Raw genomic sequence first — 21,831 nt, 5'->3', positions numbered from 1 at the left:
ACTAGCTCTTTGAAATATTACTGTTATATTAATGCTCTCAATAATACCACATACTTTATTTTAATGGGCTGTAATATATATATATATTTATTTATTTGAGGAGAGTCAGCTGATCAGAGACACCGGAGAAAGATCTGGAAGAAAAAGGGATTTCCGGAGTCTCTCCAGCCAATAAGCGCATTCCACATGCGGACACCGAGCGCAGTATTCGGAGCATGCGAACTGGTAGCGGACAAATGCGATTGGTGCTGATGGTGATAGTAGTGAAACCGCGGCAGCACACAAGAAGGAATAGACTGCGGACATCCACCAAGACAGGACATTCAGACCTGCCGTCTTGCATTAACCTACTACGCATGTCTTCTTAAGTTATTGCTCCGTTAAAAATGAAATAGTTTTGATGGTGGTAGCTATGAATTATCCATATGTCATTGTTGTGCCTGGAACGTTGTAACCGGCGAGTTTGAGGGGGTAAGGCATTGCTCTCGTAACAAGTGGGGAGGAGGGCTAACGCAGTCATTACACTAGCCAGTTTTTTTGACTGCATGTCAGGTTATTAAGTTAGCTACAGACGTTTTTGGGATAACATACATTTCGAGATTGTTCTGCATTTTCGGCAGCGTGAGTTGGGAAGACTCAAAATAAGTGAAGAATCAGAGGGGTTCTTGAGGTTTCTTCAATTAACTATCTAGATAGCTGTCCAGCTAACGTAAGCGGCTAAGTTAGCTAGTGTTTCCTCGAGCGGCTACTCACCATGGAGAACGCTCACACAAAGACGGTGGAGGAAGTTTACAGTCATTTCAACGTGAACGAAAGCACAGGTCTAGGTGTAGACCAAGTGAAGAGGCAGCGGGAAAAATGGGGACCTAATGGTGAGTAACTAACATGTTTTTGAAATGTGATATCCCTTGCCTGGCAACACGGTGCACGGCCTGTTAGCTAGCTAGCATTCTTAAGCAACCGGCATGCTTGAAAAAATGCTGCTGACGTCACGAGCATGTTCAGGCTGACAATGACTGTGTTAAAAAAAACACCAAAAAAACGACTGAAATTATTTCTGTAAACTGAAACGAAATGCTGCACACGATTATAAACGATGTTACATTCCTATTTCTTAGCTATGTTTAGTTCACCTAGTCCACGTCTATCTAGATGTAATTTACTTTTTTTTTCTCCCGGGAAAACGTTCATGTTCAGTTGTCGAGTTTTTCTCAACTCCAAGATGTACATCGTATCAATGCCTAGATAAAGTATTCACACCGCTTGAGACTTGCGTTTAATGGCTGTGAAAGAACTGAGGATGGCTTAACATTGTAGTTACTCCACAGCACAAACTTAATTATAGACAGTAACGGAAGCCTGTACAGAATACCAATATTCAAAAAAATGCATCCTGTTTGCAATAAGGCACCAAAGTAAAACTGCAAAACATTTGGCAAAGAAATTAGCTTTATGTCGTGAATAGAAAGTTATATTTGGGGCAAAACCAACACATTACTGAGTAACACTTCATATTATCAAGCATAGCTGTGTCATGTTGTGGGTATGCTTGTCAACGGCAAGGACCAGAGTTTTTAAAATAATAAAAACCCCCCAGAATAAAGCTAAGCACAGGCAAAATCCTACAGGGAAACCTGGTTCAGTCTGCTTTCCAACAGACACTGGAAGACAAATTCACCTTTCAGCAGGATAATAACCTAAAACACAAGGCCAAGTGTATATAAATACACACACACACACTGCAGTTGCTTACCAAGATGACATTGAATGTTCCTGAGTGGCCTAGTTACTATTTACATTTAAATTGACTTAAATCTATGGCAAGACTTGAAAATGTCTGTCAAGTAATGATCAACAACCAACTTGACAGAGCTTAAACAAAATTTGAATAAATAATTTTACATTCTAGGGTGTGCGAAGCTCTTAGACTGTAATCGCTGCCAAAGGTGACTCTAACGTATTGACTCGGTGTGAATACCTATGTTAATGCAGATGTTTCTGAATTTAATTTTCAATTCAATGGCAAAATATTTAAAACTAGTTTTCACTTTGTTATTATGGTGTATTGTGTGGAGATGGGTGAGATCGGTTTAATACATTTTCAATTCAGTTTGTAACACAACAAGGAGTGAAATATTTAAGGCTGATACTTTCTGTAGCCACTGCACATATGGTTGAGAAGCCCAGCTAGCTAATTCTGTCCTAACATTCCGGGACACTCTCTTTACACGCTACTTTGATTCAGTGGTTTTCGTAGCAGGTTCCCAGAGCATTTTCACTAACCCTTATCCTAACCTGCTGCGTAAGTTCTAACCTGTTACGAAAAAGTCACTTTGGTATTGAAGTGGCATAACGAGTGTTTAGAGTAACATTTCTCTCACTTTTCTCTATTTTCGGTGTCGTGTCCCTTGGATGATTTGCAGAATTGCCTGCTGAGGAGGGTAAGCAAGTTTCTTTTCGTTCAGTTTACTTCTTCAATGCCACATTTGAAGGTATCCCATTATTTGGATGCTATCAAAACCTCTATTTTGTTCTCTTAGGAAAATCTTTATGGGAACTGGTGGTTGAACAGTTTGAAGATCTGCTTGTGAGGATTCTTCTTCTTGCAGCCTGCATATCTTTTGTAAGTATAACATGACCCAATTCCGGCACATGAGGATCATAGTAAGTTTCATATCTGTCCAGAATAAGTATGAACATAATTGGGGCACGTGCAAATCTCCTATAAGGCAGACCATACTCAATAGGGTTTTCTTTAGGCTTCATACACACCAATGGCATTTGCCTGCAGAGAGTACTTGTGAATGGATTTTACATGTAGAATTGCACAGAAAATGTCAATGCGCTGAGCGATTGGTAGACAAATGGTAGATCCACATTCAGTGGGACGTGTGCCACCATTTAGAAAATGCAAGCCCCTAAGTTTTCATTAGGCCTGATGCCCACAGCTCCAACCTCATGATGGATTTCTATATAATCTGACTTTATTCTGGTGAAAAATATAATGAATTGGCATTTGACCAGTACTATAGGAATAATTGGTTATTGCTCCTACTTATGTCATTACGTCTTAGGTTACAGTATTGGAATGAGGGGTGTGTGTAGTCCTGGTCGGTCCCTGGATGGGTCCCTGTTCTAAAAAAATAAATGTCCCAATGCTCCAGGGCAGTGTGTAGGATGCCGTCTTTCGGATGGGACATAAAACGGGTGTCCTGACTCTGGTCATTAAAGATTCCATGGCACTTATCATAAGAGTAGGGGTGTTTACCCCTTCCTGTAGCTCAGTGGTTCTCAAACCTCTCCTTGGGGACCCACAGATGTTTCACAATTTTGTTTGAGTGTAGCCCTCAACTAGTTCACCTGATTCATGAAGTCACAGGCTTGATGAATAGTTGGCAAGTTAAATCAGGTGTGCTAGCTCTGGAATAGATCAAATGCATGGAATGGTTGGGGGTCTTTGAGGAGAGTTTTGAGAACCACTGCTGTTGGCTGATAGTCAATGCCACTGCTGTAAATATCACCAGCAGCAAGGACGCATGGTGATGGTCAGGAATCTAGCCTGTAAATCACATCCAGTATTAGGCAGATCACATAAACAAGTCCCGAGCGGGCTTGAGCTGTTCATGTTTGACATTTTGATTTGATAGGCTGTACCTCTGTGTTCGGAGGAGGGTACAGTTATGTGACATTTTTGGTTCTGGCCTAGATTCTGATTGAGTGGACAAGTTACTCCTGTCCCTGTTCTGAAATAGTCTTAGAGGCCTCTCCCATTCTCTGGAGAAGATTTGCTGAATTGGGACAAACTCATGATGCTCAATACATTTACTAATGCGCAGTAGTGAGAGGCTTTCAATCCCCTATTCATAGCTAAAATGATTGTCATTATATTATTGACTGTGTTATTGCCAGAGAGCTTGACATGGCTAATTAGTTGGGCTCTGAGTTAATGATGCCACGGCCTTTGTAGTGTACTCCGCTGCCCGAGGAGGAGTTCTACTCTGGTCCATCTCCTCCCTGTATATTGATTGACTGTCAGAGACATCAAAATAGAGTGAGAGGGTGTGGCTATTTAACCTCCTCATTCAAAGAAGTGGTCATTGCATTGTATAGCAATCAAGATCAAGCTTGGCCTTTATGAACACTGTTGTGAGGGAGGCTACCACTCCAGCCCTGAAGTATAGACTAGTTTAAGATGTGCAATTGTCAGTATATCTACAATTATACCCTCCATTTTTCTGAGTCATTTCTGTGAGGTAAAATGTTTGGGCCTCAACAGATTGATTTGATCTCTTATGTAATCTGGTCATTCAAACGGCGCTGGTTAAAATCTATGCATCCGATTTCAGTGGCTGAGAAGGACTTTATGGAAATGAACACCACTTCAAAGAGTAGTCGCTTGCTGTTCAGATAGAGGACTGAATGTGTTTAGCTAGAAACAGTGTCTGAACAGGACAGAGTTGTGCGGAGCTTTGAATTTGAACTACTATAGTTATTAGCAGTAGCATGTTCAACTAGGGCTGTGACAACCATCATCCAAAACTCCATGGCCATGTCAGCCAAATGAACGCACTCACCATTTTTATAATCTTTCAAATGGCAACAAAAAAATATATTTCATTTAAGACACATTTACTCTGCTCCTGAATGCCTGAGCTCCTGTAAAATGTGCATGAAAGTTCAATACCTAGCTAATGTGCTTGCTAAAATAAAATTTGATTGGTAACATGCACATGGTTAACCTGTTAGACCTCTCCCCCTTTGTGCAATTTCCGCCTGAAGACATACCCAAATCTAACAGCCTGTAGTAGCTCAGGCACAGAACCAAGGATATGCATATTCTTGGTACCATTTGAAAGAAAACACTCTGAAGTTTGTGTAAATGTGAATTGAATGTAGGAGAATAACACACAATAGATCTGGTTTAGATAAAACAATGGTACAAAAATCTTATTTTTTTCCCCATCTTTAAAATGAACAAGATAAAACAAACATTCAGATAGGATGATGGGGACAATTTCAGCTAAAAATATAAGAGGGCAACAGTACTTGTGCAAAGTTTCAGAATGATAACTTCCAAAATGAGTGTGCTACATGACATTTAGAGGTGTCCCACACAAGTAGCCCAAATGTACCCATGGTGGCCAAATTAGTGAAGGTATACATTTTGAAACAAATAACTATATACAAAATACCAAAATGGTATTTTAACACCCCCCCAAAAAAAAAAAATATTGACAAATAAATGGGAAAACAAAATAACATGTAACTATTTATACACTTTCAATATTTGGAAGACCCCAGTCCTCTATCAAATCAAATCTATTTATATAGCCCCAGCCTAAAACCCCAAGCAGCAAGCAGGTGTAGAAGCACGGTGGCTAGGAAAAACTCCCTAGAAAGGAAAAAACCTAGAGGAACCAGGCTATGAGGGGTGGCCAGTCCTCTTCTGGCTGTGCCGGGTGGAAATCACTGGTTGTAGAGGGTGCAACAGGACAGCACCTCAAGAGTAAAAATGAACAGTTTAGGGTTCCATAGCCGCAGGCAGAACAGTTGAAACTGGAACAGCAGCAAGGCCGGGTGGACTGGGGACAGCAAGGAGTCATTGTGGCAGGTAGTCCTGAAGCATGGTCCAAGGGCTCAGGTCCTCTGAGAGAAAGGAGAGAAAGAGAGAGCAGACTTAAATTCACACAACACTGGATAAGACAGGAAAAGTACTCCAGATATATAACATACTGACCCTAGCCCCCACCCACTTTGCCATATAACCCCACCAACTTTGCCAAAACTCTAGACAATATTCTGCTGCTGATGCCAGATGCCAGAGCAGACTCTTTCTGATGTAAAGCAGAGGGTCACTGAGCATGTGGTGCATGTGATCGGAGACTTCATCTTGCAAACAACACAGCAACGCCTCCATGCTGTGCCCTTTTGGCCCTTAGGCACATCCATGCCTGCACAAATATATTTGGGCAGATGAACACTTGTGGCAGGAGCAGAAGGGACAGGGCTTGGTGCTGTAACCAGCAAGCTCCTTGATGCTCCCTCTAATGTAGACTGATTGGAGGAAGCATGCTGGCTGTGTTGAGATGTATGGGTTTGCATTCTACACAATACCATTTGATTTAAAATGGTATTGTTGTCCCTTCTGCTCCTGCCACAAGTGTTCATCAGCCCAAATGTATTTGTGCAGGCATGGATGTGCCTAAGGGCCAAAAGTATATACACTGCTCAAAAAAATAAAGGAACACTTAAACCAAGTCAATAACACTTCTGTGAAATCAAACTGTTCACTTAGTAAGCAACAATGATTGACAATACATTTCACATGCTGTTGTGCAAATGGAATAGACAACAGGTGGAAATTATAGGCAATTAGCAAGACACCCCCAATAAAGGAGTGGTTCTGCAGGTGGTGACCACAGACCACTTCTCAGTTCCTATGCTTCCCAGCTGATGTTTTGGTCACTTGAATGCTGGCGGTGCTTTCACTCTAGTGGTAGCATGAGACGGAGTCTACAACCCACACATGTGGCTCAGGTAGTGCAGCTCGTCCAGGATGGCACATCAATGCGAGCTGTGGCAAGAAGGTTTGCTGTGTCTGTCAGCGTAGTGTCCAGAGCATGGAGGCGCTACCAGGAGACAGGTCAGTACATCAGGAGACGTGGAGGAGGCCGTAGGAGGTCAACAACCCAGCAGCAGGACCGCTATCTCCGCCTTTGTGCAAGGAGGAGCACTGCCAGAGCCCTGCAAAATGACCCCCAGCAGGCCACAAATGTGCATGTGTCTGCTCAAATGGTCAGAAACAGACTCCATGAGGGTGGTATGAGTGCCCGACGTCCACAGTTGGGGGTTGTGCTTACAGCACCGTGCAGGACGTTTCGCATTTGCCAGAGAACACAAAGATTGGCAAATTTGCCACTGGCGCCCTGTGCTCTTCACAGATGAAAGCAGGGTCACACTGAGCACATGTGACAGTCTGGAGACGCCGTGGAGAACGTTCTGCTGCCTGCAACATCCTCCAGCATGACCGGTTTGGTTGTGGGTCCGTCATGGTGTGGGGTGGCATTTCTTTGGGGGGGGGGCGCACAGCCCTCCATGTGCTCGCCAGAGGTAGCCTGACTGCCATTAGGTACCGAGATGAGATCCTCAGACCCCTTATGAGACCATATGCTGGTGCGATTGGCCCTGGGTTTCTCCTAATGCAAGACAATGCTAGACCTCATGTGTCTGGAGTGTGTCAGCAGTTCCTGCAAGAGGAAGGCATTGATGCTATGGACTGGCCCGCCTGTTCCCCAGACCTGAATCCAATTGAGCATCTGGGACATCATGCCTCGCTCCATCCACCAACGCCACATTGCACCACAGACTGACCAGGAGTTGGCTGATGCTTTAGTCCAGGTCTGGGAGGAGATCCCTCAGGAGACCATCCGCCACCTCATCAGGAGCATGCCCAGGCGTTGTTGGGAGGTCATACAGGCACGTGGAGACCACACACAGTACTTAGCCTAATTTTGACTTGTTTTAAGGACATCAAAGTTGGATCAGCCTGTAGTGTGGTTTTCCACTTTCATTTTGAGTGTGACTCCAAATCCAGACCTCCATGGGTTGATAAATTTGATTTCCATTGATAATTTGTGATTTTTGTTGTCAGCACATTCAACTATGTAAAGAGAAAATATTTAATAAAAATATTTAATTCATTCAGATGTGTCAGGATGTTATTTTAGTGTTCCCTTTATTTTTTTGAGCAATATATAACACACACACAGGCTACGGTCGTTCTCAAACAAACAGACCCTCACTCACAATGACTAGCTAATGTGTACTTTACCCATTTTATATAAAATGGTATTGTGTAGAATGCAAACCCATACATCTCAACACAGCCAGCATGCTTCCTCCAGTCAGTCTACATTTATAGGGAGCATCAAGGCGCTTGCTGGCTACAGCACCACTGCACCAAGCCCGGTCCCTTCTGCTCCTGCCACAAGTGTTCATCTGCCCAAATATATTTGTGCAGGCATGGATGTGCCTAAGGGCCAAAAGTGTGTGTATATATACACACAGACATAGGCTACGGTCGTTCTCATACAAACAAACAGACCCTCACTCACAATGACTAGCTAACGTGTACTTTACCCATTTCATTACATCTTTATATATTGCAAATAAAAGGTAAAAACAATCATAAATAATATTTTATATTAATTTCAAACAACGGCATTCGCATGAGAGCAACTTACCAGTCCCAAACCATGTCCTCTCTGTTAAAAAAATATGCCTCGATTTCAGTCTTCAAAATGGAGTCTTTAAAAAAGCAGATCTGTCTCACTTTCACAATGAATTTCCTCATTGTTTCTACATTTGTATATCTAGTCTTAGAATTAGCTTTCCTTGACTTATTTGCCATGATGTTGGATAAATAAACAGCTGAAGATGCAAGTCACCGAAATACTGCTTGCGTAATAAGCTTTGCTCCTTCGCCGTAGAATTGCCAATGGCGAAAGAACGGTCCTTACGCCAGCGTTCAATGTAAAGGTTTGTCTTACAACAAAGAATCATGAGATATTTCCTTTTACCTCTGCTCATTGGCTATCGACCCAGCTAGATTCCAAGACGATCAGTGGTCATTGGGTTAAAAGACAGTCAATCAACGAGACAGTGGTCATATAATTGGTGCACAATGGGCTCCTCACTTGTCTTCCAATCGGTTTTTCCGGGTCAATACGTCCCACAAAATGACCCGTCAGGTTTGGTTGTGTTACAAACAAACAGTTGATTGCAAGGAAACCAAACATGACTGGATAAAGTCAGGGAAAGTCTATTTTACGTTGGATGTTTCATCAAATTGAATGACACGAAATTCAACGAGGTAAGCGTTCACAAAATGTTTAGTGTTAGGCTATAAAAAATGGATTTAACCGAACAAAAGACCATTCATTGTGTAACAATAAGCCTTGTGATTGCAACCAGAGCAAGATTTTCAAAGGTAAATTATTTATTTCAATGCAATCTGTGATTTTGTTACGCAAGTGCTGGCTGAATAAGTAGTTTGATATGGGGGTCTGTGCTCAGATAATCGCAGCGTATTCTTTCGCAATAAATCATTTTTTAAATCTGACAACGCAGTTGGATTAGCAAGATTCTAGGCTTTCGAACCATGTGAGACACTTGTATTTTCATGAATGTGTAATATGACTATTTATGTAGCGATCACCTATGTTGAATTTAATCCCACTTAATCCCGGGTTCAGTGCGCAGAGAGGTTAATGTGAGTGTTGTGAAATGCTTGTGCTTCTAGTTCTGACTGCATTAATATCTAACAATTCCCTAATAACTACCTAATACACATAAATCTAAAGGAGTGAATGAGAATATGTACATAAGTATTTGGATGAGCAATGTCAGTGGCATAGGCAAGGTGCAGTTGGTGGTTTAAATGTCATAGGAGTAATATAAGATATGTAAACATTATTAGTGGCATTTTTTAAAGTGACTAGTGGTAGTACATTTATTAGAGTGGATATAAAGTGGGTCTCAATATAGGCAGCAGCCTTCCCGAGTTAGTGATGGCTGTTTAGCAGTCTGATGGTCTTGAGAGAGCTGTTTTTTCAGTCTCTCAGTCCCAGCTTTGATGCACCTTTACTGACCTCACCTTCTGGATGGTAGCGGTGTGAACAGGCAGTGGCTCGGGTGGTTGTTGTCCTTGATGATCTTTTTGGCCTTCCTGTGACATCCAGTGCTGTAGGTGCCATGGAGGGCAGGTAGTTTGCCCCCGGTGATGCGTTGTGCAGACCGCACCACCCTCTGGAGAGCCTTTTGGTTGAGGGCGATTCAGTTGCCGTACCAGGCTGTGATACAGCTCGACGGGATGCTCTCGATTGTACATCTGTAAAAGTTTGTCGGGTTTTGGGTGACAAGCCAAATTTCTTCAACCTCCTGAGGTTTAAGAGGTGCTGTTGCGCCTTCACCATGCTGTCTGTGTGGGTGGAACATTTCAGTTTGTCTGTGACGTGTACGCAGAGGAACTAAACTTTCCACGTTCTCCACTGCTGTCCATTAGATGTGGATAGGGGGGGTGCTCCCTCTGCTGTTTCTTGATGTCCACGAGCATATCCTTTTGTTGACGTTGAGTGAACTTGTTTTCCCGACACCACACTCAAAGTGCCCTCACCTCCTCCCTGTAGGCTGTCTCGTTGTTGTTGGTAATCAAGCCCACTACAGTTGTCGTCTGCAAACTTGATGATTGCGTTAGAGTACATGGCCACGCAGTCGTGGGTGAACGGAGTACAGGAGGGGGCCGAGCATGCACCCATGTGGGGCCCCAGTGTTGAGGGTCAGCGAAGTGGATATGTTTCCTACCTTGACCACCTGGAGGCCGCCCGTCGGGAAGTCCAGGACCCAATTGCACAGGGCGGGGTTGAGACTCAGGGCCTCCAGCTTGATGATGAGCTTGGAGGATACTATGGTGTTGAATGCTGAGTTGTAGTCAATGAACAGCATTCTTACATAAGTATTCCCTTTATCCAGATGGGATAGGGCAGTGTGATGGCGATTGCATCGTCTGTGGACCTATTGGGGTGCTATGCAAACTGAAGTGGGTCTAGGATGGCCTGAATGGTGGAGGTAATATGGTCCTCGACTAGCCTCTCAAAGCACTTCATGATGACAAGTGAGTGCTGCAGGGCGGCAGTCATTTAGTTGAGTTTTCTTTGCCTTCTTGGGTACAGGAACAATGGTAGCCATTTTGAAGCATGTGGGGACAATGGACTGGCATAGGTAGCGATTGAATATGTCCGTAAACATGCCGGTCTGCACATGCTCTAAGGACATGGCTAGGGATGCTGTCTGGGCCAGCAGCCTCGCGAGGGTTAACACGTTTAAATGTTTTACTCACGTCAGCCACGTGAGTAGCTTGACCAGTCTCAAATCAATCCATATGAAACGAAAGATCTGCTAACAACGCCAGTTCACACACTCAATGCTGGATATGCCCTCCTAGCTAGCATAGTGAAGTTCTTGCTAATGGCACGATGTGTTCATGATAACGCAGTTTTTGTTCTGCTGTGGTTAGTGCACTGCTCTCTATTGTTCATTGAATTGCTATTGGCTGCTTGATAAGTCGCTAGATTCTGTTTTGCCCTGGCCGCGATGAAGTTACAGCTAGAGGTGGACCGACTATGATTTTTCAACGCCGATACCGATTATTGGAGGAACCCCAAAAAAGCAGATACCGATTTAATTGGCCGAATTTTTAATTTTTATTATAAAAAAAAAAAAAATTTTTTTATTTGTAATAATGACAATTACAACAATACTGAATGAACACTTATTTTAATTTAATATAATACATCAATAAATTAAATTTGGCTTCAAATAAATTATTAAATGTTAAATTTGGTTTAAATAATGCAAAAATAAAGTGTTGGAGAAGAACGTAAAAGTGCAATATGTGCCATGTAAGAAAGCTAACGTTTAAGTTCCTTGCTCAGAACATGAGAACATATGAAAGCTGGTGGTTCCTTTTAACATGAGTCTTCAATATTCCCAGGTAAGAAGTTTTAGGTTGTAATTATTATAGGAATTCTAGGACTATTTCTATCTATACCATTTGTATTTCATTAACCTTTGACTATTGGATGTTCTTATAGGTACTTTTAGTATTGCCAGTGTAACAGTATAGCTTCTGTCCCTCTCCTCGCTCCGACCTGGGCTCGAACCAGGAACACATCGACAGCAGCCACCCTCGAAGCAGCGTTACCCATCGCTCCACAAAAGCCGCGGTCCTTGCAGAGCAAGGGGAACAACCACTGCAAGTCTCAGAGCGAGTGATGTTTGAAATGCTATTAGCGCGCACCCCGCTAACTAGCTAGTCATTTCACATTGGTTACACCTGCCTAATCTCGGGAGTTGATCGGCTTGAAGTCATAAACAGCAGAGCTGCTGGCAAAACGCACAAAAGTGCTGTTTGATTGAATGCTTACGAGCCTGCTGGTGCCTACCACTGCTCAGTCAGGCTGCTCTATCAAATCATAGACTTAGTTATAACATAACAACACACAAATACGAGCCTTAGTTTCCGGATTCGAACATATTAATGACCTATCATCTCGAAAACAAAACGTTTATTCTTTCAGTGAAATACGGAACCGTTCCGTATTTTATGTAACTGATGGCATCCATAAGTCTAAATATTCCTGCTACATTGCACAACCTTCAATGTTATTTCATAATTATGTAAAAATCTGGCAAATTAGGCAGCCCAAACTGTTGCATATACACTGACTCTGCGTGCAATGAACGCAAGAGAAGTGACACAATTTCACCTGGTTAATAATTGCCTGCTAACCTGGATTTCTTTTAGCTAAATATGCAGGTTTAAAAATATATGCTTCTGTGTATTGATGTTTATGGTTAGGTACACATTGGCGCAACAATACGCTCCACAACGATTATATGCAACGCAGGACACGCTAGATAAACTAGTAATATCAACCATGTGTAGTTAACTAGTGATTATGATTGATTGTTTTTTATAAGATAAGTTTAATGCTAGCTAGCAACTTACCTTGGCTTCTATTGCATTCGCGTAACAGGCAGGCTCCTCGTGGAGTGCAATGTAATCAGGTGGTTAGAGCGTTGGACTAGTTAACTGTAAGGTTGCAAGATTGAATCCCCCGAGCTGACAAGGTAAAAATCTGTCGTTCTGCCCCTGAACGAGGTAGTTAACCCAATGTTCCTAGGCTGTCATTGAAAATAAGAATGTGTTCTTAACTGACTTGCCTAGTAAAAATAAAGATTAAACAAAGGTGTAAAAAAAAATACCAATTGACGATTGTTATGAAAAGTTGAAATCGGCTCTAATTAATCGTCCGACCTCTAGTCACAGCACAAATTTGCATTGTTGCCACACAGCTGCAGTTCCCCATTTAAAATAATAAAATGTATTCATTATAATTTTTGGGATGAGTGCCACGATTTGTTAAACAGATGGCTCCTGGCAACTGTCATGTTAGAGGTAACTTTACAACGTGCATAATCTCCTGACAGGTGCCGTTACGTGGGAACAAACTGAACTGCATGACTGCCCGGCAGTCACATCTTCAGTCAGCTGTTTGTTCCACAATACACTTTCTTATACGTGTACTTTTTTAAACTGTAAAGACGGTTATTTACATGATTCTCATCCTTAACGGGCGATTATACTATTTACCATGCTAGCCATATGTTCAACATTGGATTTGATTTCTGTAAATGGAAGTCCTCAGAAGGCGCTGATGGGTAGCATTTGTCCACTGACAGCTCTCTGCAATAGTATTCCCTTGCCTAGATGTATAGATAAAAAGCTATTTGATGGGCTTGTGCTGACCACATTTTCAGCCCAGACGAGCCTGATCACTGTCCAATGGCGATTTTTCACCCAAATTGAATGTCTCCTTGTTACCAAGTGATTCCCTTGCCCTGATTTTACAATATTGCTCCCAGCTCTGTTACCTTGACTCTTGACTCTGGCTCACCTCATCTCCTCTAGTGTTTGGTACTTTTTTGACACTAGAACACAAACGGTTTATTACATCTGTCAAATGAAACTCGCATGGTATACTGGTTGAGCAGATCACGAATATCAGTGCAATGTTCCCATATAGCCTGAGTGCACCACTTACTCATTGCTACAACACTGGGAAGCAATATGTTAGCTCACCACTCATGCTGCACAGAAGTTAACACACTCGAATATGCCCCAGTATCTGTACGTTAGATGTTGACAATGAGTATGACTCGTATCCTCTCTAACGCCCAGGAAACCCAGACTTAAACTCCCATTAGACAGCTCTAAAAGCGTTCTCAAAATGTTTGTTACTCACTAAATATGGAGTTTCGCTGAGCAACCATCTTCATTCACTTCAACAACAAAAAAGAAGGGGGTAAAAGGGTGTAAGTACATTTCATACAACCTCCAATTGCTCATTACTGCCATGCACCGGGGTATTTGGAAATTGCCTTAAAATACCATCAATACATTTTTCAAAACTATCTTTTGTGAATTTTTAATTTTTTATAGATGTGAATATTTGTAGCTACTTTTAAGTAAATACCTGTACTCAACTTGTGCAATACGTTCCAGAGAAATCCGATCGTATTCTTCATTTCACCTGCTTCAATTTGAAGCTTACTGGTAGTCCCAGCCATGTGGTGTTTGTTTACAAGCACACAACAACGAGAGACCGGAGCCTAGTTACAGTATGGAATTCACAACAAAATGTTTGCCAGCTACATATCTTCTAAATATTTAAGTCAACTGTCTAAAATGTGGTAAATGCTCTGTAGTTGTGAATTTGGTTTGCTAATTTAGTAGCTAAGTGGTTAGCTTCTTCCAAAATCAAGTTTTGCTTGGTAACTGCAGAGAATTCACTCCTGGATCAAGAGCGTTGCTGTCTTACATTTGTTTCATCCATGGAGCAAGCTGAGTAGCATTTTTTTTTTCTTGTATAACTTAATGAGCTGGGAATTCTGTCTTTACAAATACTTTAGGTAAGCAACTGTATAAAATGTTTGCAATGCTCATTAGTATTTAGTTAGCATTGCTGTACTTGTTCGCATTGCTAACCTTCGTTTTACAATAGCAGCTGTTGTGTTCAGTTTTGGTAGTACCGAATATCCCGGTATGGCACAAGGTCGGTATGACAATCTGGATACCGGCCAAGCATAGTTGCTTGTACATTTTTATTTCAACCTTTTCTGGAAGTACATACCATTTTTACCATTCAAATAAATTAGCATTATGTTATACTTTTTTAATTTATTGTAATTAGCTGACATGAACCTTTTCATGGAAATATTTGTCTGTCTTTATTCCTCAGATAAAGCACCAACATTGTATACACAATGGTCTGCTCATTTGCAGTCATTTTTATAATTTTTCAATGGCTACCTTGAGAGTGTGGTCTATGAGCTGTTAATTGAATGATATTCAATCTGTAAGTCACGACGTGCGAGATGTAGGCGTGGTGGTTTGACAGTGAGTAGCTTTCCAGCGACAGCATATTTGAATAAGTAAATAATCAAAAGTACACTTCACCAAGCAGCCCTGTTCTCAAAGTTAGCCAGCGAGGTAGTTAGCCTAGCTAGTGAGCAATCTTTGCTACTTAAGTACGAACAGTGGACTGGCGACGTGAACTCAACCTTGATACAAAAATAACACTTACTGTCTCTGCCTGTTAAATTAGTGGGCTGATGTAGTTTTCCCAAAATATTCAATCTGCAAAAAGCAAGACAGTTGGTGCAGATCTATAATTTAGGCCTTGCTTGCATTCATGATGAGATTACTACTAGCTAGCTAAATTAGAATGTTTGACTAAAACCAGTGCAGCAAGCATTTTCCTGCATGAACGTTTTCAGTCATCGCCGCATTTGCAGCTAAAATATACAGTGTACGAAACATTAGAACACCTTCCTAACATTGAGTTACACCTTCTGCCCTCAGAACAGCCTCAATTCACTGGGCTGCTGGGTTCACACTCCCCATGTGTACACTCCCCATGAGTCCATGGACTCTACAAGGTGTCAAAGGCGTTCCGCAGGGATGCTGGCCCATGTTGACTTCAGTGCTTACCATGGTTGTGTTAAGTTGGTTGAATGTCCTTTGGGTGGTGGGCCATTCTTGATACACATGGGGAGTGTGAACCCAGCAGCGTTGCAGTTCTTTGCACATTCAAATCGTTGTGCCTGGCACCTACTACCATACCCCGTTCAAAAGCACTTTAATATTTTGTCTTGCCCATTCACCCTCTGAATGGCACACGTACACAATTGATGTCTTAGGTTAAAGAAGGATTTTTAAGCCTTGTCTCCTCCCCTTCCTCTACACTGATTCTGAAGTGGATTTAACAAGTGTCATAAGGGATCATGGCATTCACCTGGTCAGTCTGTCATGGAAAGATCAGGTGCTCCTAATGTTTTATACCAAAGGATGTAATTTCAATTATGGTTTCGGTTAGAAAACATTACGTAACAGCCAGCGTGTGCTTGTCATAACAAGCTCTTATTTCGAGTTTGACATAGTGTTTCTTTACATGACCGTTGACTTGTAAGCACTAGTGAATTTACTCATTACAAATGGTGACACTAACATCTAGTGGTTTCATTATGAAGTGCATGTTACTGTATTTCACTGCATAGTTTGTAAACAGTGCAGTTTCAGATGTACTTTGAGACAGTTTAGTGTGCTTGTGATGCTTCAGCATCAACCCATCTGCATTCGTATCCACTGCTGTAGAAAAATCTTTAAGTTGTACCTAAGGTAAACTGAACAAGTGTTTTTGTGTTTGCTTTTTGGTGGTTCATGTAAACTAAAAATAACATATTCTGTTAATTTGTGTTTAGAAATCATTTAGAGTATCTGTTAATCCTTTGGAACACTTTGTTTTTTAGAAGTGGAATGAAAAATACCATCTCGGCAGATCGGCGACTTTTGCCTCCCTAAAATCTGTATCAGACCCAAAAATCCCATATCATTGGAGCTGAAGTTAGATAGGTAAAAATGAAGTCAAATGAATAGTAGGATTTGTATAATTGATTCATTTATGCATACGTGGCAGTTTTTTTTACCTCACATTTATCAAGTATCGTGATACCAAACCTGGTATCGTTACAATACTAATCTCCTCTACATCCTAAAGCTGATATCTGGTAGTGCAGGGCATAATGTCTAAATCTGTTATGCATGTATTGTTGTCTGACTTGTCTGCCTATTTGTCCTCCTGTTAGGTGTTGGCCTGGTTTGAGGAGGGAGAGGAGACCATCACCGCATTCGTTGAGCCTTTTGTAATTTTGCTGATTCTTATAGCCAATGCCATTGTGGGTGTCTGGCAGGTAAGTAGATCTTTTAAAATATTTTCCTTTTTATATGGTTAGCTTAGTTATTCTTTGGGGTTGGATTTACCATCCTACCCAAACAGTAATTGTTAATTGATTGTAGTAGACCTAGCTTATGATGGGATCAGGCCACATCTCCAGGCCATATAACATACATGGGTCTGAAACAATTCAAGGTCACATTTTTTTGCTGCTCATATTACGTTCTGTTTACCTTACGAAAATACCTCCTATTTAGTGACAGATGTCCTCTGTGTCAAACTGCATGTAACTTCCAAAGTTGTGCTTAGGGCTGGGGCGGTTATGAAAATGTGTCAACTTGTTGTCATGCAAAAGACTGCCGGTCTCACAGTAATTTACTGTTAATTAATATAAACACGTTTAGCATCTCCAGGCCTCCATGCATACAAGCCGCTGATGCGCGCCTTTGGAACAATCTGCATGTAAAAAAAATGTACATCAATTTAATATACACCATCACAATGAATCAATTTATTTTAGGCAGGGCTAAAGAAACATGAAGATAATGTATTTCAGTAGAACAGAATGAGTTTTCTTACTGTATGTTATCTGGCTATGTGCCATGTCTATAGGCTTGTTCATTTAGCAAACAGGATATGCTTATTAAGTCCCATGCAATTATTTCATATTATGATTTTAACATAATTGAACTTAGCTAAATAAAATAGAAAGGTTATTTTTCCCATTACAGAGCGAGTGGCTATGTTAAATGTGATCATTTGAAACAGGTCCTTGCCTCAGGTTGCACACGCTGTTCATATTTTCACTTTACATTTAATCAGGTCTTTACTAAATAAGTACATTTGTTTTGATTTAGAATAGCCCATTATCAAATGGGCAGTTGGGAAAAAGACATCCATATGGCCTTGAATAGTAAATGGAGGCCGCTTTCCAGCTAGTTTGTTTTTCAGACCACTCCGGTTATTTCACTTCATGCATCAACTACTGTTTAAGGAGCATGCCTCCACTTGCTATATAACGGGTTATATTCTGCCCAAACTCTCTGTGCCATGGGCTCACCAACCCTGTTCCTGCATTTACCCTGTGCTTGGGGAAACGTAGTGAAATCTGTTAAGTTAAAACCTCTTGGGGCTAGGTGGCAGAATTTTCACTTTTGGATAAATAGCGTGCCCAATTTCAACTTCCTGCTACTCATGCCAAGAATATAAGATAGGCATATTATTCATCGATTTGGATAGAAAACACTGAAGTTTCTGAAACGAATTAATCATGTCTGTGAGTATAACAGAACTTATGTAGCAGGCAAAACCCTGAGGACTAACTGTTCAGAATTTTCTTTTTTTGCCTCTCTGTTCCCTGACTTGTCATTGCCCAGGGATATTTCTTAGGAACCTGTTTTCAGTTCCTACCGCTTCCACTGGATGTCACCAGTCTTTGGAATTTGGTTGAGGTTGTTCCTTTGTGCAATGAAGAAGTAGGCCAACTAGGAACTGGGTACACTTTTGTGAGTTGCGCAAGATGTGAAAAGTGGCGCTGGTTTGTTTTCATTCCTGTATTGAACACAGATTGCCCAGTCTACAATTTGATCGATTATTAACGTTTAAAAAATACTTAAAGTTGTATTACAAAAGTAGTTTGAAATATTTTGGGAAAGTTTATAGGCAACTTTTGAAATATTTTGTAGTGACGTTGTGTTTTTTTGTAAGCTGTTTTTTTCTGGATCAAACGCGCTTTATAAATGGAAATTTTGGATATATATGGACGGAATTAATCGAACAAAAGGACCAATTGTGATGTTTATGGGACATATTGGAGTGCCAACAAAAGAAGCTCGTCAAAGGTAATGCATGTTTTATATTTTATTTCAGTGTTTTGTGTAGCGCCTGCAGGGTTGAAATATGCTAAGGAACATTGATCGTGAAAAAAAAAAAATACCACAACGAAATAATTTATTTTTCTGCCTTTCGTAAAATGCGGTAGGCTATGTTTTGTATAACGGCACAATCGTTATTTTAATTCATGTTTTTTTCAGGCTTTGGCTCATAGGCCTATGCTTATGCATAAACTCTATGCTTGTTGGATGTTTTTGAATGAAAAATCACCTTAGCGCTGTCCATTTCATTCTGTTAGGCTTTGAAACATCCACAGTGACCATGTTTTTCACTCTGTTTCAAGCTGTTCATAAATTTGAAGAAAGAAGTTTAATCACAGTGAGGTGGGTTTTGATAAGTGTTTGATGCGATTTACATTGATGTCAGAGTAGTTAGAGGGACATTAGAGGCCTGAGTACCAGGCCATTAGGACCTGGTGGAGGGACAATAGAGCCCTGAGTACCAGGCCATTAGGACCTGATGGAAGGACAATAGAGCCCTGAGTACCAGGCCATTAGAATCTGATGGAGGGACAATAAATAGAGCCCTGAGTACTAGGCCACTAGAACCTGATGGGGGGGACAATAGAGCCATGAGTACCAGGCCATTAGCAACCATATGTTTGTTAGTTGGGTACTACCAACACATTTCCAGAGTACCATTTACGTCCTGTGAAATTTTACTGTGGTCATGACTGTCGGTGTGGCGGTAATATGGTCACCGCAACAGCCCTAGTTGTTTTATATATTCATTGGCTATTTCATAGCTAATTTGAAAACGATAAATATTGATTAATTACTTGCTCAAACACTTAATCTGTGAAAATTGCATATCAATTAGTGGGTGGTGGTTTCAGTTGGAAAGTGGGGCCTCAAATCTGTCGGTGCTAGAGACTTCGTCACTCTGGAGTAGACCTTATGTCTCGGCTCAGATGCATACATTTACACACACTTGTCAGCTCAGACAAATCCAGCTAAGAGAGGCCCGGCTCTTGAGCTCCATCAGCAGCAGTTTGTAATTTATAATGGTAAATTAATGTTTATGTAAAAATAGTGAATCGTAACGTTTCAAACTAAAATGTATTGTTCCTGTATCGTATCAGAGCCCATGTATTTAGATGCGTATCACATCGTTATGAAAGGGAAAGAAGCACATCTCTACTCCTATCTACAGTTAAATGCACTAAGTCTCTCTGAATAAGACTGTCTGCTAAATTACTGAAATGTCAATGATTGCCTCGTTCACTGTAAATTGAGAGAATTGATTGTGTGAATGAATCTGAAATGATAGACACATGGTAGCAAAGATTATTATTGTTTTTTTCCTTGCTCGTGTAATGACAAGGCTTCTGGGTCACTCATTAGTTGCCATGATTGGCAACCATTAGTTGCCCGTGATTGGCCACTGAGCTGGTTCTCCTGACGAACAAGGAAGGGATTGGATGCCAGGAAGAGGGTTTGGAGGGATCCCCGTGGATGTCCTCTGGCCAGTACGTCTGCCTGTCCAAACGATCCTTCAAACCTTGGGGAGAGAAAATGCCATGAACAAAAAGACAGTTAAAAATAGATCCAAGCTTTGAGCTGAACCAGAGGCTAATCTTCTGTCCTCTGTGAAACAGGATAATTAATCTATACACTGGGCATACCCACATTTTAAAACCTTAGTTATTTAGTTTAGAAGTTGAAGTCAGTCAGTTGAATCATGGCTGTGTGATGGTGTTGCCAGCCAGGTGCATTAAATTAAAAAAATCCCTAGATGCAGAGTGGGATGGAGTAGGATAGTTAAACTTCAGTTATGAGGGAAAAAATGATTAGCCTATATGAATAGTTTTCAATGTAAAACTCCAGATCTAGATAACTCTCCCCATCCAGGCTAAAGATAGAGCAAGGCATCCCACCGGAGCCCCGGGCCTGGAGCAGAGTGAGAAGAGGTCACCCTGAAACCCTCGTCCCACTTTCTTCTCCTTGGTTTTATTTTCATCTGCGTTCATTACCCTGACTGGCCTGAACCCTTGGCCTACCCCAGCCCCCCTCCCCTACCACATGCCAAGTTCTCCCTCAGTCTTGGGTCCTTTTTAATGATTTTTTTTTTATCCCTGAATGGCACAACCTGTATGGTTGTACTGGAATGCCTCTGCGTGTGCTTACCCCTGGACTTCTGGCTTAGCCCAGGGGGATAATGTGGCAGGTCATGGAGGAGTGGATTATTGATTTGGCCGTGTGCACCTTGGTGGCAGGAGCAGGCTTGGAGGCACACAGCCTAATTACCTTGCTTTCTGCCCTTTTTTTTCTTCAATCAAAATTGGAGCAGAGGCAGGAGCGGATCATCCTGGAGTGAGGCCTGCTCGTGGGGCACAGGGACTCCCTAGCATCAATCAGCCTGGCGGATGGCAACACAATATTTAAAAGGACACTGAATAATGCCGGACGTCTCGGCAAGCGAGGCGGAAACAGGCCAGTTAGTGTAGGAGGATGGAAGTGATGGGTCAACAGTAAATGTTTAACATATTCCAAATGTGTTGTCAAGAGTGAAACAAAATGCTATGATCTCTAGATTATCACCTTTTTTAATTTAGTTTTGTGAGGTAGATTGACAATGAATCTCTTGGCACAGGCCAAGGTTGTAGCGAGGTTATTTTAAATTAAATGGTCCTGTTGGGTACTTGTCCACCCACAGCCTGAGGGAATTCCGTTAAAGCAGGTTAATACAATCTGTCTGTTTTAGTTATAACTTTTTGGTCATTAGTGTCATTGGCCACTGGAGTTTAGTATAGAGCAGTCTTTTTTTGCCTTATGGCTTTTACATCCTGTGGATTTCTGAGATATTCCTCAAACAAGAGGATGACAATTTTGTCTAGACATAGAACCCCGTGGTGAGTCGTTCTAAGTGTATATTACCCACATTTCAAAAGGACACATTGTAATTCGCAACATTCTCTTGGCTTATTTGACCAATCGGTTACGCAGTTTACACTGCCGCTGAACACACCTCAGTCGCTCACTACAGTGTGTGGCTCTGTGAAATGCTTTACGACCTTCTGTCCCTCTTTGCTTAGCTGTTGATGTCTGGTAAGTTTATAATTTATTCTCTAGCCCCTGTTGAG

General features: G+C 41.5%; 1 protein-coding gene across 1 annotated transcript in view; it reads left to right on the top strand.

Moving 5' to 3' along the window:
* Positions 1 to 205: 205 nt before the first annotated feature.
* The window catches only part of LOC112230928 (sarcoplasmic/endoplasmic reticulum calcium ATPase 2), a 48,653-nt gene continuing 27,027 nt past the window's right edge, over positions 206 to 21,831 (top strand). The window contains exons 1-4 of the mRNA XM_024397331.2: positions 206 to 872; positions 2,424 to 2,441; positions 2,541 to 2,623; positions 16,768 to 16,872. Coding sequence (XP_024253099.1) covers positions 755 to 872; positions 2,424 to 2,441; positions 2,541 to 2,623; positions 16,768 to 16,872 — 324 coding nt within the window. The 5' untranslated portion in view covers positions 206 to 754. The remainder of the gene's footprint in view (positions 873 to 2,423; positions 2,442 to 2,540; positions 2,624 to 16,767; positions 16,873 to 21,831) is intronic.

The sequence above is a fragment of the Oncorhynchus tshawytscha genome, linkage group LG33 (genome assembly GCF_018296145.1).
Source record: "Oncorhynchus tshawytscha isolate Ot180627B linkage group LG33, Otsh_v2.0, whole genome shotgun sequence".
Classification (NCBI taxonomy): Eukaryota; Metazoa; Chordata; class Actinopteri; order Salmoniformes; family Salmonidae; genus Oncorhynchus; species Oncorhynchus tshawytscha.
Note: the sequence above shows the minus strand (reverse complement) of the source record. Positions and strands in the feature narration are given on the sequence as shown.